The 15,558-nt window shown below is 40.6% G+C and overlaps 1 protein-coding gene across 6 annotated transcripts in view; it reads left to right on the top strand.

Moving 5' to 3' along the window:
* Positions 1 to 15,558, top strand: part of LOC134212636 (nocturnin) — a 106,352-nt gene that overhangs the window by 87,721 nt on the left and 3,073 nt on the right. For 3 of the 6 annotated variants that reach the window (XM_062690658.1, XM_062690653.1, XM_062690656.1), the window contains 3 exons: positions 6,688 to 6,923; positions 6,997 to 7,089; positions 7,152 to 7,273. In XM_062690658.1, coding sequence (XP_062546642.1) covers positions 6,688 to 6,923; positions 6,997 to 7,089; positions 7,152 to 7,273 — 451 coding nt within the window. Of the gene's footprint in view, positions 1 to 6,441; positions 6,594 to 6,687; positions 6,924 to 6,996; positions 7,090 to 7,151; positions 7,274 to 15,558 lie in introns of those variants that run through there. The other 3 variants (XM_062690655.1, XM_062690657.1, XM_062690654.1) reach the window with 3 other exon arrangements.

The raw sequence follows: 15,558 nt of genomic DNA, 5'->3' as shown, positions 1-15,558 counted from the left end.
GATTCCCGGTGCCGGTCTAGGCAATTTTCGGATTGTAAATCGTCTCGACTTCGCTGGGCATAAAAGTCACATCATGTTAGGCTCGTGATATACGAATACAAAAATGGTAACCTGGCTTAGAAACTTCACAGTTAATAACTGTGGAAGTGCTTAATGAACACTAAGCTGCGAGGCGTCTCTGTCCCAGTGTGGGGATGTAATGCCAATAAGAAGAATGAGGTGCAATCTCCAAGGTGCTTCAAAACAATCTTGAGTCATTGAGGTTTACCTGCGATTTTTTCTGCGTACACGGTTTTGGATGATCAAGGAGTTCAATCGATACGGTTTCCAGGACATTTTGATGAACATGAATGGTCTGTACTAGCTTATATGAATAATGATTGAAGTCATATCAACTCAACGAACCTACAAAGTTGGTTCATTGGATATATAGATCACATGATCCGAGATCCAAAGAGGGTCTATAATACAGCCGATCCTCTATGGGTCGCTAATGAAAGGACATTGACTCAAGCATATATAGAGATGTGGAATAGAAATTCTTTGGTAATTTGTTCGAAAGAACCATCAACGTAATCGAGAAAATAATTTTAGTATGGCATCATTTGCTTTCACGACCCGATATAGAGTCGAAGAACATCGAATAACAGAGAGCCTATTGTAGCATGTGAAAATAATGAATCAAATCGTATAAGCTCAATGAACTTGCTGTGATGTTTAGCGCTAAGCGGATACATCGTTCAGGACTTGGTTGATCGGGTAGACCACATGTTTTGGACTCCAGAACGTTTTGGAGGACCAGAAAGGCCTGTAGTAGCTAGTAAGCATAATAAGTGAAATTCTATCGGCTAATTGGACCTACCGGGATGTTTAGCGATGCACGCTCGAGCAACACACATATGTGATATACAAGTTTCTGTAACCTATATGCAACTGAATTTGGTCACCACATTTGATTTGCATCAACCAAATCGGTCCAAATTGTGCTGCTAGGGCGGATATATCGTTCAGGACTTGGTTGATCGAGTAGATTGCATCTCCTTTTTTTTTTTTTTTCCTGTTCGGGTGTGCCACTGCGACCAATTATTAGATCTATTGTAGCATTACCCGTATCCTTAGTGTTTAAGTGCATGTCGAATTACTCCAGTGCTATTGAGAAGCAATGCAGTATCGGTTTCGATACAGTTGTTGTTTTGTTTTCTCAAGACCATCATGACAAGGTCCCGCTATTTAGACCCTTCATAGAGAGCAATCCCATTGAAGGCGCGCCCCTTATCAATAAGAAATCAATCCTTTCTTGAGAAAACAGAACAGTGATACTGTTTTTGGCCATGCATCGGAGCCCTAGCCACATCCTTGTCTTGCTTCTAGAATATCACCAGTAAACAATGAAAACCTGGGATTTAGCTCTGTCTACAAGACCATTTCAAGCAAGAGAATTTGTTCAGTAATAAGAACTTCCGTGTGTTCCTCTCACTACCATTTTCACCAGTTCATGAAGAGTTAGTACGTATTCAAACCCCTAACTCGATTTTTCCAGCAGTCAGTTCAGCCTAGGACCGGGTACCGAGGTTTTTAACTAATTGCTTGAAAATATGTTTCCGCTGCATACAGTTTAGCCTCAAACAAGAGGAATTCGAGTCTTTCAACTGTCTGCAAGGAAGGAACATTAATTATGTTTTATTTCTGAGACTGCTGTTGGTAGCGAGGACTAAATATGATGAATCCTTAATTACCACAACTTATTGCCCTAGCTAGAAAAATGGATTAGGCTAGGGCTCTGTTTGGTAGATCTTACACCGCAACACACTACGTCAAAGTGATCTACCGTGTTACGGGATTGCATCTCCTGAACTCCCGGGTATTTCGGAGAACCTTAAAGGTATGTAGTAGCTAGTAAACATAATAAGTGAAATTCTATCGGCTCAATGGACCTGCTGGAATGTTTAGCAATGAACGGATACATCGTTCAGGCCGTTTTGGAGATCGTGAAAAAGGTTACTTTCATTCAAAACTCGATAATTTCATGTCTTATGATCACATCGATTTTCTAGAGATATTTTCTGATGAATTCGAAGATATGTACTCCAGAACAGTTTGGATGGCTTAGGACATCCGGAAAAAAATATTTCAACACCTTTTTGGTTCTTTATATACTAGTTTTGGCAGGATCGAGCGGAAAAACACAAATCTGTACGTTAAATCTGCGTAAAAAAAAGTCGCCCTGAAAGGGTTAAGCTGCCAGTAAAGGCGTTTTGAGTTTTCCGGCAACAGAACATCAACACTTTTTCAGCTGTGGATATTATCAATAGGGAAAGAGGCCTCAAAACGGTTGCAGCCAAAGCCCCCTCCCCCTTTCGACGATGCCTTTTGAGTATTCTCTCATTTTTACCGTATTGTCGCCGTTGGAGCGATGAAATGGCTTAGGTCTGGGGGAGCCTTACACATTTTGATGAATTATAGGTATCTAACATTTCGGCGAGGCAAAACTCCTGAAACTAACTTACAATGTACTATGCGTCTCCATGCACGCTCCATACCAAAATTCTGGTTCGTCGACGTGTGGTGCGTTGTTTCCTAAGAGCTGACAGCCAAAAGGTGTTTGCCTCATGAGTTTTCCGGTAAAGAAATATTACCACGGTTAAAAGACTATTATTCTTCTCTTTACTTCCACTAATTAATTTTTATGTTTCAAACAGATACGTATTTCGTTTTCTACTTGAAAAGTTCTTCAAGTAGAAATCTCCATTGTATAACTGTTTATTTTTAAAGTAAATTATTCAACTGTAGCAGGTGGCAACAATACTTATGAAAATCGTTACAAATAAAACATTAAAGCAGTCTTTGCTAAGCTAGGGTATAATGCCCCACCCTCATCCGTTATATGAATGCAAGTGAACAGGTTTGCGTCAGAAACGATTAGCACTGTCAGATTTATGTGCGTATAGCCGCCACCATTATTGCAAACGTGAAAGCTGGATTTGAATTTGGTTTGAATAAAGCGAAAAAATAGACAACCTTCCAGCCCTGTTCAGTTTATTTCACGCTCATTCTCCACCTACACTGCGCCTGACAAACAACTGTTTTTTCCCTGTTTTTCTTTGCAAAAATGCTCAAGGCATGCTGTGACGACGGCGACCGCACGGCTGCTGCTGCTGCAGATATGCTTCTGGTGATAGTCACGCTCTATCATCGGATGGGAAAGATTCGGTTTTGTCACTTTGATCTATTGACGCGGAGTTGTCGCATCAAGTTTCGTCACAACTTGACTCGCGTGTTTATGTTGTAAATTTTGACTATAGTTAAAAATTTCATCGGCTCGACGAATTCGGTTTGAAAACATTTGAAACTCTCGTAAACACGTAAACAAAAACATATACGGAGGTGCTGTTGAGCTGGTCGTGAAATTAGAAAACATACATAGTAGGACCGGTGTGATGGTCAATGTGGTCGCTGCTAGTGGGACTCACCGAAGCTACGCGGACCTGAATGTGAAACTCGATTTGAGCGGAGTGAATTCTACGCAGTTTCTTTGCCCTTTCCTTGTGGATATTGGCTTCCTTCCGATTGATCGATACACGTGGCGCGGAGTGGAAAAATATAAGCTAGAAATGATACGGCTATTGCGTTGTATCGTTGGCGTGAAGCTGAGTCAACTTGGAAAGCGAGCGTGTACTCCACTCCTTCAGTCATGTGGACATGATTGGAGGAGTGGTGTGTTTGCTTTCTTTATTTATGCCACTTGTTTGTTTATTTTGTGCGCATGCATATGGAAACAAATAAGAATGTGTATCTTCTTTGCTTTATTTCAACATAGAGTTCTGTTTAGAAGCCAGTTTCGGGCGGAAAGTCTCTATAAATGAGAACAATAAAAAAAAATTGCAAAGCACCGTATCAAATCAAGCACCGAATGCTGCTGCTATTATATGCAGCGTCACATTATAATCACTAAGCGTTTAAGGTGATTATAGAATGAAGCCCGTGGTGAATTTCAAATTCACCACCCGTTTATCTACATACATTTCCAAAAGCTCAAATCTGGCGTAATAGTTTTCGTACAGTGCCGAAACTCAAATTATGATTGTTCAGCATAACTTAGCAAACGATCTTCCATTATTTCAACCCCACACGCATTATGGTTCTTTCATCTAGTGCTCTTGAAAAAAATATTGGAAAAACACGTGGTTTACAAAATGGCCGATTTCTGGCTTTATTCTATAATCACCTTAATCAACTCATATTATTAGACTATTAGATCAGAAATTCATTCGAAGTGTTAGTACTTCTTCATCTTCTTCTTCTTCATTGGCATTACATCCCCCACTGGGACATTTCCGCTTCGCCGCTTAGTGCTCATTAAGCACTTCCACAGTTATTAACTGCGAGGTTTATACGCCAAGTTACAATTTCTGCATTCGTATATCATGAGGCTAACAAGATGATGCTTTTATGCCCGGGGAAGTCGAGACAGTTTTCAATCCGGAAATTGTCTAGACCGGCACCGGGAATCGAACCCAGCCACCCTCAGCATGGTCTTGCTTTGTAGCCGGTCATAACAAAAATGGAAAATTGTGATCATGTGATCAATACAATACCGATCTTTGGGATACTCCAAATAGTATAAATGTTTCCATTTTTGCCTTTCTCGTACAACAAAGTTGTACCGAAAGGCTATAGGATTACTCCAAAAAAGATCTTTTGATTTTGATAGGAGGCCCGGAGATCCATAGTGTTATATACCGATCGACTCAGCTCGACAAAGGTGAGGTGTTGTCTGGTATCATCGCCGCTAGGTAGATTAATCTGTTTTTTTTATCTCAGAAAGAGATGAATAGCGATGAAAATATGTATTTTATTTGCTTTGAGATGATCCGAATTTGTTACAGTGACATGGGATGTGAATAGTCCCCGTGCTTGTTGATGTTGATCATAAACGTTATGTGGACGGATATACAAAAATAACCATCATCATTAAGACCTTCAGACAAATCCAACCAGCTTTAAGAGCGAAAATACGATAATGATGACGATGAAGTATCATTCGAGACAAAAGTCTATTAAATTTCTAAATAGAATAGTATATTTACTGTTAATACTTTTTGTATATTATTGTCCACAATTAAGATAGGAAAATGATGGAATGTTGTTAACTACATTTAAATAGAAAGATTATTTAAGCTCTTTCAGTGGAATGTCTTCAACTGTCTAAGACAAGTTTAGTACTTTCCATTTAATTCCACTACGTTCTGTTATCTTTACAGATACATATTTCGACCTCAACTGTGCGGCCGTCTTCAGTGTATCGTACTTGACTCGACTCAAAGTCGAGTTAAGTACGAGACACTGAAGACGGCCTCACAGTTCAGGCCGAAATACGTAAATAGATAGTAAATAGATGGATTTAAAAGTCTTGAGCATTATCCCCTGCGAAAATTTCCCCTTTTATGCCAAATTTCACACTCTGCTTTAAAATGAATTGGGCATGTTCAGGAATATACTTCGATATTTTTAGTTAAGCATTTACATCAAATCGTCATTCACTATTTTGATTCAAAATGAAATGCTATCAGTTTGAGTTAGATCGATTAACACTTGTAAAAACTTATTAGAACTTTACTCCTCTGCCATGTAGCAGACGTAGGAATTTAAATACTGGATTACATATCGAGTTTTATTTATATTTTGAATTACTTAACATACCTTCAATAGCATGAAAAGTCCTGATATCTGAGAACAAATGAGGTAAAATTATCTGTAAGTATATTGCATCATTCGAAGCAGAATTGAATGTCATATCTAATTAGTTACAAAGGTGACCTCGTATACATGACCACTCCTAGGAAGATTAATGATGAAACATAAACCGCCAGCACGCCATTAAATCCATCCCAGAGGTGGACACATTTCGTAGCAATTTATATATTCTGCGATCAGCCCAAGTTGATAAACAATACCCTTTTTATAAAGGATGTTGCTGTCTGGTCCGCCGGCTCCCAAGTGTTTTGTTTCGTTTGCATATCTCTCCGTTCAAATAGTCTTCAATGACCTCTCACTAGAGTTTTTTTTTATTTCTAAAAAAAAACACAATGCACTAGTTTACGTGAGAATAATTCATCCCGCTTACGAGCAACCCTGAACCCCGGTTTACAAAACGAGAGATGTCACCTAGTCACGGATTATCTTGTTTTGATGATCTCCGCCTCGTTTTTCGCCACTCTTTTCATTGCATCTTCACAAGGTTCAACGCGAAAGATGAAAATGTTTTATTCACCTTTCGCCGAGTGAGCGTGTGTCACGTCATTTGCTATTCCGCACGTGCATGACTGACTGTCACAGATACCTCCGCCCAAAACCACTTTCTACCAAGATTCTACCGAAGGCTCCGGTGGGTTTCTCAGTCAGACGGCGCCAGTTGACGAGGGTGGACTTACTTTCAACTGTGGCAATTATATTTAGACTAAAGAACTCGGTTTGAGAAGGTAGTAAAGTAGAATGATTGAAACAAATGGCATAGACAGTGATGTCGAAAGTGAAGAGCCAGTTTCGTCTGGAACTAAGAAAAAATCGCACCTGCAGCGTGTTATGCTGCAAAGGTACAAACGATTTAATCCTTTTCAGCTCATCAAAGTTCAAAGTGGAACATATCTCTTTGCTAACATCCATTTCCCTAATTTTATCTCATTCCAGAATGGGCTCCTTCACGTCGGCGCCCCAGATCAAGAACGTCGACTGCCAGGATGACAAGCTGGAGATATCGGACGGGATGTCCATCCCGGACCTGATCGAGTACTGTCGGCTAATGCGCGGCGAAGACCGGCCCCAGCTGGTAAAGCGTAGGTTCCTCAAACCTGACGAACGGGCGCGAATACCGCCGGACGTTGCCGATGGGTTCCGGATGTTGAAGCTGGACGCCATTTCCAAAAGTGAGTACCGGTGGTCGGTTGGTTAGGGGTAGCAGCTGCCGGTGGATGTCTTTCGTTACCTAAAATTACCTAGATTCCTCTCACATTGCAGCGTGCAGTGAGCCAACGCAGGCCGCCCCCAACTCCGCGCAGATTCGGATTTTTCAGTGGAACATGCTCTCGCAAAGTGAGATTAGTTTATTAGCGGTAGAAAAAAAATGAGCTAGCTAAAATTGTGTCCTGTTTCAGCCCTCGGTATGAATAACGACGGTTTCGTTAGATGTCCAATGGATGCGCTCACGTGGGAGTGCAGACGCTATCAAGCCATTCAAGAAATAGTACAAAACGATCCAGATATTATATGTCTTCAGGTGAGTACAGATCTTGTTACATAATAGTTGGTAGGGGAAAATAGGACAAGCACGCCATATGGGGCAAGACAGCCAATGTTGATTGTGACTAAAGTGAGCATTATTATTATGAAGGAAGATTAACAATAATAAAATGGGGTTATACAGCGTACTTTGGAAACCTTACTCGTTCTTGAAATATTGATTTGAGGATGGTTTAGTTGAAATTTGAATGTTCTTATAGTTTCGTGGTTACATAATGTGAGTTTTATAAAAACTACTCGTTTTTCAGCAAACATTTGTATTTATTAAGGCTTTTATATAACTATAACATATCTACATTAGCAATTCGAGGAGATTCACCGTTATTATTATCGACGAGATATAAAACATTGGATTTATGTCGGCATGGTTGGTTCTGGTTCTGGTTTGTTATTTGAGGGACATTAACCCATAAGGTCATTCATCCCTAAAATATGTCGGCATGGGCGGTATTGCCAACCTTATTAGGAACAAGGGCACCTCCTCCTGTACACCTCCGGTGATGCAAAGGGCCGACTTGAAAGATCTTCATCCTGAGCGATGTCCAGCTATCGCTTCAACCTGTTGCCAGGTTAGATTTTGGTCGACTTCTTTGATTTTTTTTATTGAGGCTACGCCGCCATGAGCCTCTGGGTCTGCCTCTGCTGCGATGTCTCGCTGGGTTCCAGTCTAATGCTTGTTTACAGATTTCGTTTTCGACCCTACGTAGAGTGTGGCCGACCCAGCCCCACATCCGATCCCGAATTACTGTTGCTCTCTGACCTCTCTGGTGACGACGAGAATGGAGCTCGTTGCTTGAGATCCAGTTGTGAGACCACCAGGCCCGAATTATATACCGCATGCATCTGTTGATGAACACCTGCAGCTGTTGAGTGTTCTCCACTGATACACACCATGTTTCGCTAGCATATAACAGCACAGTTTTCACGTTAGAGTTGAAAATTCGTATTTTGGTGCAGCCCTTGCTCTCTTGATCAGTGAGCCTATGTCGATGTTGGTCCCGCCGTCTGACGCCATTTGGCTACCAAGATATTGGAAGCTTTCAACATTTAACATTTCAAGATTAAGAATCGCCCAAACCTTAAATACATCAACAATATCATCAAAATAGAGTCTGCCTGAATAAGAAATGATTGAAAACAACGGATACGGTTTTAATGTGAAAATTAGCTTTAGGCAAATTCAGATATAGTTGTAGACCCAAGAGCGAACATATTAACATGGAATAAGACATTTTAAGCGAAACATCATTTATACATAATTCCTAGAAGTGTAAGAAATGTGTCACTCGTTCTAAATAAATTGGGTACATTAACGCCCTGGCTGGCGACGTATAGCCATCGACGAGCTGAATGAGGAAGACTTTTATGCACTGAATAGACTACTTCGGCCTTAGTCTGAAAATAAATAATAAAAAATCTGATAATTTCTCCCTATTGAGCCAATTTGAAAAGCGCTGAGTCAGTAGACTGATGATTCCCGTACACAAGAAGCTTATAATTCTTGCAGTTTTTTTAACAGCGTACGATTACAATGCCTCTAGTTGAATCATGACAGTTATAATTCCGTGATCAGATGTGCTTTGAAATCACACATGTGTTGTCTAGAAATGACTGTTTTTAGAAGTTCTTGCATAGAGCTACCCAAATAACAATTTCCATACTTCTTGGGTTTATTCAATTCTTATAATGGATTTAAAATAGCAATCACCATAGCTAGTTGCTCAGTTTTATTGTCGCTCTTATTGCTATCAACAAACCTCTCATAAATATGCTGAAAAAGCTTCAAAAGTCAAACGCCTACTGACCTTATGAGCAGCTCTACGGTTGTGATTCAGAGCGTTATAAATCCGAACAGCATTTTTCTGATCGAAATTTACGATGGCCAAGTTGAAAAAGTAGGGACATTTTCAAATCAGTGATATTTATCACTAGAATTCTTGATTTGACGATGTTTTCAGCACGCAATCCACTTTTTTGGTAATTAATTTGCATTAATTATATATTGAGGTGGAAAATCAATATAACCGTTGAAAATTTACGATATTACTGTTATAATTTTTTTAAACTCATTGCCTAAGAATACATTATTTCAAGAGCGCTTGATGATCAATCTAATTTTTTCATTAACTTTCACCATAAAATCGAAAGCGCACCTCATTTCAATGACAATGAACAACAATTATGTTAAAATATTATTTTGTAATCACCCTCATCATTATTTTTATTATTTTTTTGCAAAGGTTTATATATCTTTTTTCAAAGCAACCTTGTTGACAGCTACCGCAGCCAAATTACCTTTTTTTGGAAATGGTTTAAAAATGGTTTATAAATACTCTAAGAGTAAAATCAGTAGTGATTCAGTTTCATTCCAAATTTTCGACCACTATTCTAATTTGCATCTGGAGCAAAATAGAACAAACATGTTGGTTTCTCCAGCAGTGTTCCATTCATTTTTTTCAAATTTTCAATTGAATGAAATCATTATGTTGCTGCCAAGAAAGGCGCCGTAATTGCAAAGTGGATTGATCCGTAAATAAAATGACGCATTCATACACCAAAACAATTGAAAAATATTTGAATTTCGTGATTCAATCGTAGTTCGAATCTGCAGAAAATAGGACGGAGCGTTATACCAGTTTCATTTTTTTTTTTTAATTTGACTGGTATAAAAAATGAATCTAAATCAGCTGCTGGGAAAATAAATGTTTCAGATTCATATTCAAACTGACAGCCCCGAACGATTTGAATCACTGCTGATTTTACTCTTGTAATAGCTTTATAGCGGTCATCTTGAGAGAGCCACTTGGTCATATCTTACTCTTATAATGGTCATCAAAAGGTTGTCGTGTAATAGTGGGTTTAATCTTTCGATCTTATAATTTAATTTTGAAAACCACGCCTAGAGCTAGGGTGACCATATGGAATTTTTCCAAATGAGGACAATTCACCCGAATCGTAGCGAAAAAGGAGGACATTTGGTCGAAAAGGAGGACATAAAAAAACTTCGAACTATTTTTAAATTTTAATATGATTAAGAATATTATTTTTGTTAGAATTTTTCACACTAAAGTTTATTTGTAGTTTAGTAGTTTTTGTAACTTGAGGCAAATATGGTATTTTCTTCTACTTCAGGAACATTTCCTGCTATCATCACAGTCTACATAAAGTACTTTCCAATTATGAATTGCAAGCACCATCTTCATAAAAGGAAGATTTTAGCTTCAACTAATTTTAAAATCAACAGTGAACAAATGTTGAATATCATTATGCTGGCCTTTTCGGCGACATTCCACAGAATTTTAACAAGAAAAAATCATTGTATTCTTAACGTTTAGCAAAGGATACCTGACCGAACATTGGGTTATACCGTTTTGATCCATATTCCGAACACTTGAGCACATTTTTAACTTTGGAGGTCTTTATGGCAAATAAATTATAATATTTTATTAGATCAATACATAGTTTGCATCAGCTAGCGAAAGAATAGGACTTTCATATAAGCACTTGATATTCATATTTTATTGAATATAACTATCAACACTGAATGATTTCAATCTACCGAAATTCGTCTCAAATTCCGAACACTTTGATTCAAATTCCGATTCCCACTAGCACTAAAATTCAAAATTACAATATTACTGCTATATTAAACTATTTTTCGTCATTGATTGATTCGTTTTTTTTTTGCAAAAAAAAAAGAAAGTACTTCAGATAAATCTTCACGTAATGAGTGTTCGGCATACGAGTCTGTTTGGGATTTTAGTCAAAATGGTATTAGGAACCAACAGAAGATGCTTAGTAGACCAGTGAAGATTTTTTCTTCAATGCCATTGAAAATCGCAATTTAAGGCATGTGAATGCAAATGATACCGTTTACTGTATGACCATTCCAAAAAATTCTCAACTGAAGAAGTTCAAAACAATTTGGATTTAAACTAAAGACACTCAAAAATGTCTTGATTAGATCAGATTTCTATACCATTCTAGGCATGGCATAGCGGCTGCTCTTTATCTCACATATTCAAGAAAAATACCATGCGATTCATTCAAAATGCAATTCGATAGGTGAGAAGAAGGTAGGGGGAACGACGCCTTTGGCAGATTTTGTTCTATTATTGTCAGGGGGGTTTTTGTTGACCAATTTTTATGGAATTTGGCCAAAATATTCTCTGATATGCAAAGAATGTTTAGGCCAAATTTGAGCATAATTAGTTATAGATAACCCCCTGACAATAATAGAACAAAACCTGCCAAAGTCGTCATTTCCCCTATATTTGCATTTTTTCCTAAACCATTTCTCACATTTCCGATTCTTTTTGATATCTTATAGGAAAATATTTACGATTAGAAAGCAAAAAAACACATCGTTTTTTTTGGCGAATGGATCTCTATTATAATATTTTTTTTATTAATTTAATAATATTAAATTAGAATTTCTTCAGAAAATGTTATTCATGCATCCGTTTTCTCAAAACATCTAAAAAGGAGGACATTTTAGCACAAAAGGAGGACATCTGATTTTCAATGAAAAAGGAGGACATGTCCTCCTTTAGGATACCATATGGTCACCCTTCATATAGGGTACATAGGGCCAACATAAAAGATCTCCATCCTGGGCGGCTGCTCGCTTTAGCTTTGAATTGGGCCCAGGTTTTGTTGAGATTTCGTCGCCACGAGACTCTGCTGCGTATTCCAGACCAACGCTTGCCTGCAGATTCTGTCTTCGCTCTTTTGTGGTGTGTAGCTTGCGCTGATCGTTCTGCTGATTCTCACCAAGTCTCACTAGCATATAACAACACCGACTTCACAAAAGCGTTAAGTTTTCGATAAATGGTGCATTTACTGGATCGAATGGATATCCGTGTTTCGTAGGCTCGCAAGAGCTGCCCTGGCCTTCTTGAGAATGTTTTTTGACCTTTTCCACTGCTTGCCCCGCTACCATGCGGCTGGAGAGGAAGTTCGCGTTGACAACCAACGATTTGGTCTTGTTAACGTTGAGGAGAGGGACATTTGACCATGTCGTTCAGCTTGCTCTATTCGGCGCGCGTTAGTAGAGCAGTATTGTCGGTCGGATTGAGGCCGGAGCGGCCCATGATTTTGTCGATTACGATGGGGAAGGGCAGCGGAAGATAGAATTCATCCATCCTTGTATCACTCCAGCACCTACTCGAATGGTGTTGGACATGGACCCGATTTGCAAGACTCTGCACGTGGCAGCTCTTGGAATTCATTGACCTGATCTTTGACGATCCGGAGCGAGACAATATCGTCCTCGCATAATTTTTCGGGTGAAAGCTTGCATATACTGCCGACCGATAATCATGTCTATTTTCCCCTGTATCCGAATTAGTATAACAGTTACATGATGCCATGCCAGTTGTCGCTCAGTCAGATCCCTTAATCTTCAAGCCTTGCTTCCAGTTGGCCGAAAAAAATATGGCGTCCTAGATATAAAGTACATAATGGTTGACGCAGCATATGCTTGGATGGCATGGGATGGGATTCAAGCATCTCTGTTGATCCACGATTGATCCTGGGAACCTTAATGGTTGTCGTGCTTTAGATGACTGTTTCAATCTCCTGCAGTGATGAAGCTTCGTGGTTGACGTGAGTAATGCGTTGCATTTTTGGTGGCCCAACTGATATATTACGTTGGGACCCATTGCAGTTGGAGAGAGTATTCTGCTGCTCTGGTTCTTGCCCACTCTATGGAAATGGAAATGGTGCTGGAGTCTTTTTTGATATCCGGGAGACGCAGCGCTAATTCCGCATCTGATTGTTCATTTCATTTATTTCGCTTATATCTAAACAGATAACACTGAATCAACAATTTGACGAAAAAAACATGGTTTGAGGCCGCATCTCGCCATAGAGCTGGGCGAGCTCGTGGTTCACCCTTCGCCGCCACACACCGTCGTCTTGCAATCGCCAAAGATGGTCCTAAGCAACCGTCTTTCGAATACTCTGAGTGCTTGCAAGTCCTCCTCAAGCATGGTCCAAGTTTCATGTCCGTAGAAGACTACCGGTCTTATGAACGTTTTGTACATATGACACATTTGGTGGGGTGTGAATCTTTTTTTACCTCAGTTTCTTCTGGAGCCCGAATTAGGCCCGACTTCCACCTTCATATTTCACGAACATCATTATTATCAACCGTTAGCAAAGATTCAAGGGAGACAAATTCATCGACCACCTTGAAAGTATCCCCGTCTATCGTAACATTGCTTCCCCTGATGGCCCTGTCACGCTCGGTTCCGCTCACTAGCATGTACTTTGTCTTCTATACATTCACCACTAGTTCAACTTTTGTTGCTTCACGTTTCAGGTGGGTATACGTATACAGTTCTGCCACCTTTTTTTCTTTTTTATTAAAGCGGCTTTCAGCCCTTGGCTGGTTCACCTCTGGATCTGCCACCTTTGCAAATGTTTGGCCGACCATGTCCATGTCATCCGCGAAACAAATAAATTGAATGGATTTGTTGAAAATCCTGCCCCGGCTGTTACACCCGGCTTTCCGCATGACACTTTCTAGAGCAATGTTGAACAACAGGCACGACAGTCCATCACATTGCCTTAGTGCCCGACGCGATTCGAACGAGCTGTGTTCCCGAAATCTTCACATAGTTTTGCACACCATCCACCGTTGCTTTGATCAGTTTGGTAAGCATCCCAAGGAAGCTGTTCTCGTCCAAAATTTTCCCTAGCTCTACGCGGTCTATACTGTCGTATGCCGGTCGCCTTGAAATCGATAAACAGATGGTGCTTTAGGATCTGCACTGCATTTTTGGAGGATTTGCCGTATAGTAAAGATCTGATCTGTTGTTGAGTGGCCGTCAACGAAGCCGGCTTGATAACTTCTCACGACAGAAGATGATCTGGGACATCACTTGGTAGGCAGCATTAAGAATGGTGATCGCTTGAAAGTTTTCACACTCCAGCTTGTCGCCTTTCTTGTAAATGGGTATATGCCTTTTTCCTTCCACCCCTCCGGTAGCTATTCAGTTTCCCAGATTCTGACTATCATTTTGTGCAGGCAAGTGGTTAGCTTTCCGGGCCCATCTTGATGAGCTCAGCTCCATCCTTTCCAGCTGATTTATTGGTCTTTAGTTGTTAGATGGCATTCTTAACTTCCCTCAAGGTGTGGGCTGATTGGCTTCCATCGTCCGCTGAACTAACGTGGTCACTTCCTACGCTGCCTTGATTTTTACTGCCTGTACTCTCAGCGCCATTCAAACGATTATCGTAGTGCTGTTTTCACCTTTCGATCGCCATACGTTCGTTCGTCAAGATGCTCCCATCCTTATCCCTGCACATCTCGGATAGCGGCATGAAGCCTTTGCGGGATGCGTTGAGCCTCTGATAGAACTTGCGTGTTTCTTGAGAACGGCACAGCTGTTCCATCTCCTCGCACTCGCTGCTTCCAGGCGGCGTATCTTCTTCTGGAAAAGGCGGTTTTGCTGTCTCCGCTTCCGTCTATAACGTTCCACGTTCTGCCGGGAACCTTGCTGCAGCGTGACTGCCCGCAGAATCCCCCAGAATCGTCTGCACTCTTCGTCGAACCAATCGTTCCGTGAACTTCGTCCAACATACCCAATGTTGTTCTCAGCTGCGTCGTTAATGGCTGCTTTGAATGTATTCCAGCAGTCCTCAAGAGGGGCCCCATCGAGCTCTCCCTCTTCCGGCAACGCTGCCTCGAAATGCTGCGCGTATACTGTAGCGACATCAGCTTGTTTCAGTCGCTCTTGGTCGTACCGCGGCGCTTGTCAGTACCGAACATTGTTGATGACGGATAGTTTTAGACGCAGTTTAACCATCACCAGATAGTGGTCAGAGTCGTTGTTAGCGCCACGATATGTCCTGACGTCGATAATGTCGGAGAAGTGCCGTCCATCAATCAAAACGTGGTCGATTTGTGATTCGGTCTACAGTGGTACGGTACGGTAGGCTGTGTTGGAAGTAGGTGCTGCGAATGGCCATATTATTGGAGGCGGCTAAATCAATTAGTCGTAGGCCGTTTTCGTTCGTCAATCGGTGGGCGCTGAACTTTCCTATAGTTGGTCCAAACTCTTCTTCTTGGCCAACCTGAGCGCACAAATCTCCTATGATGATTTTGGCATCGTGGCTTGGGCAGCTGTCGTACTCACGTGCCAGCTGCGCGTAGAATGCGTCCTTATCATCATCAGTGCTTCCGGAGTGTGGGCTATGGACTTGATTATGCTGTGATTATGCTGAAGTTGAAGAACCGGCCTTTGATCCTCAACC

The sequence above is a fragment of the Armigeres subalbatus genome, chromosome 2, assembly GCF_024139115.2.
Source record: "Armigeres subalbatus isolate Guangzhou_Male chromosome 2, GZ_Asu_2, whole genome shotgun sequence".
NCBI lineage: Eukaryota > Metazoa > Arthropoda > Insecta > Diptera > Culicidae > Armigeres > Armigeres subalbatus.
Note: the sequence above shows the minus strand (reverse complement) of the source record. Positions and strands in the feature narration are given on the sequence as shown.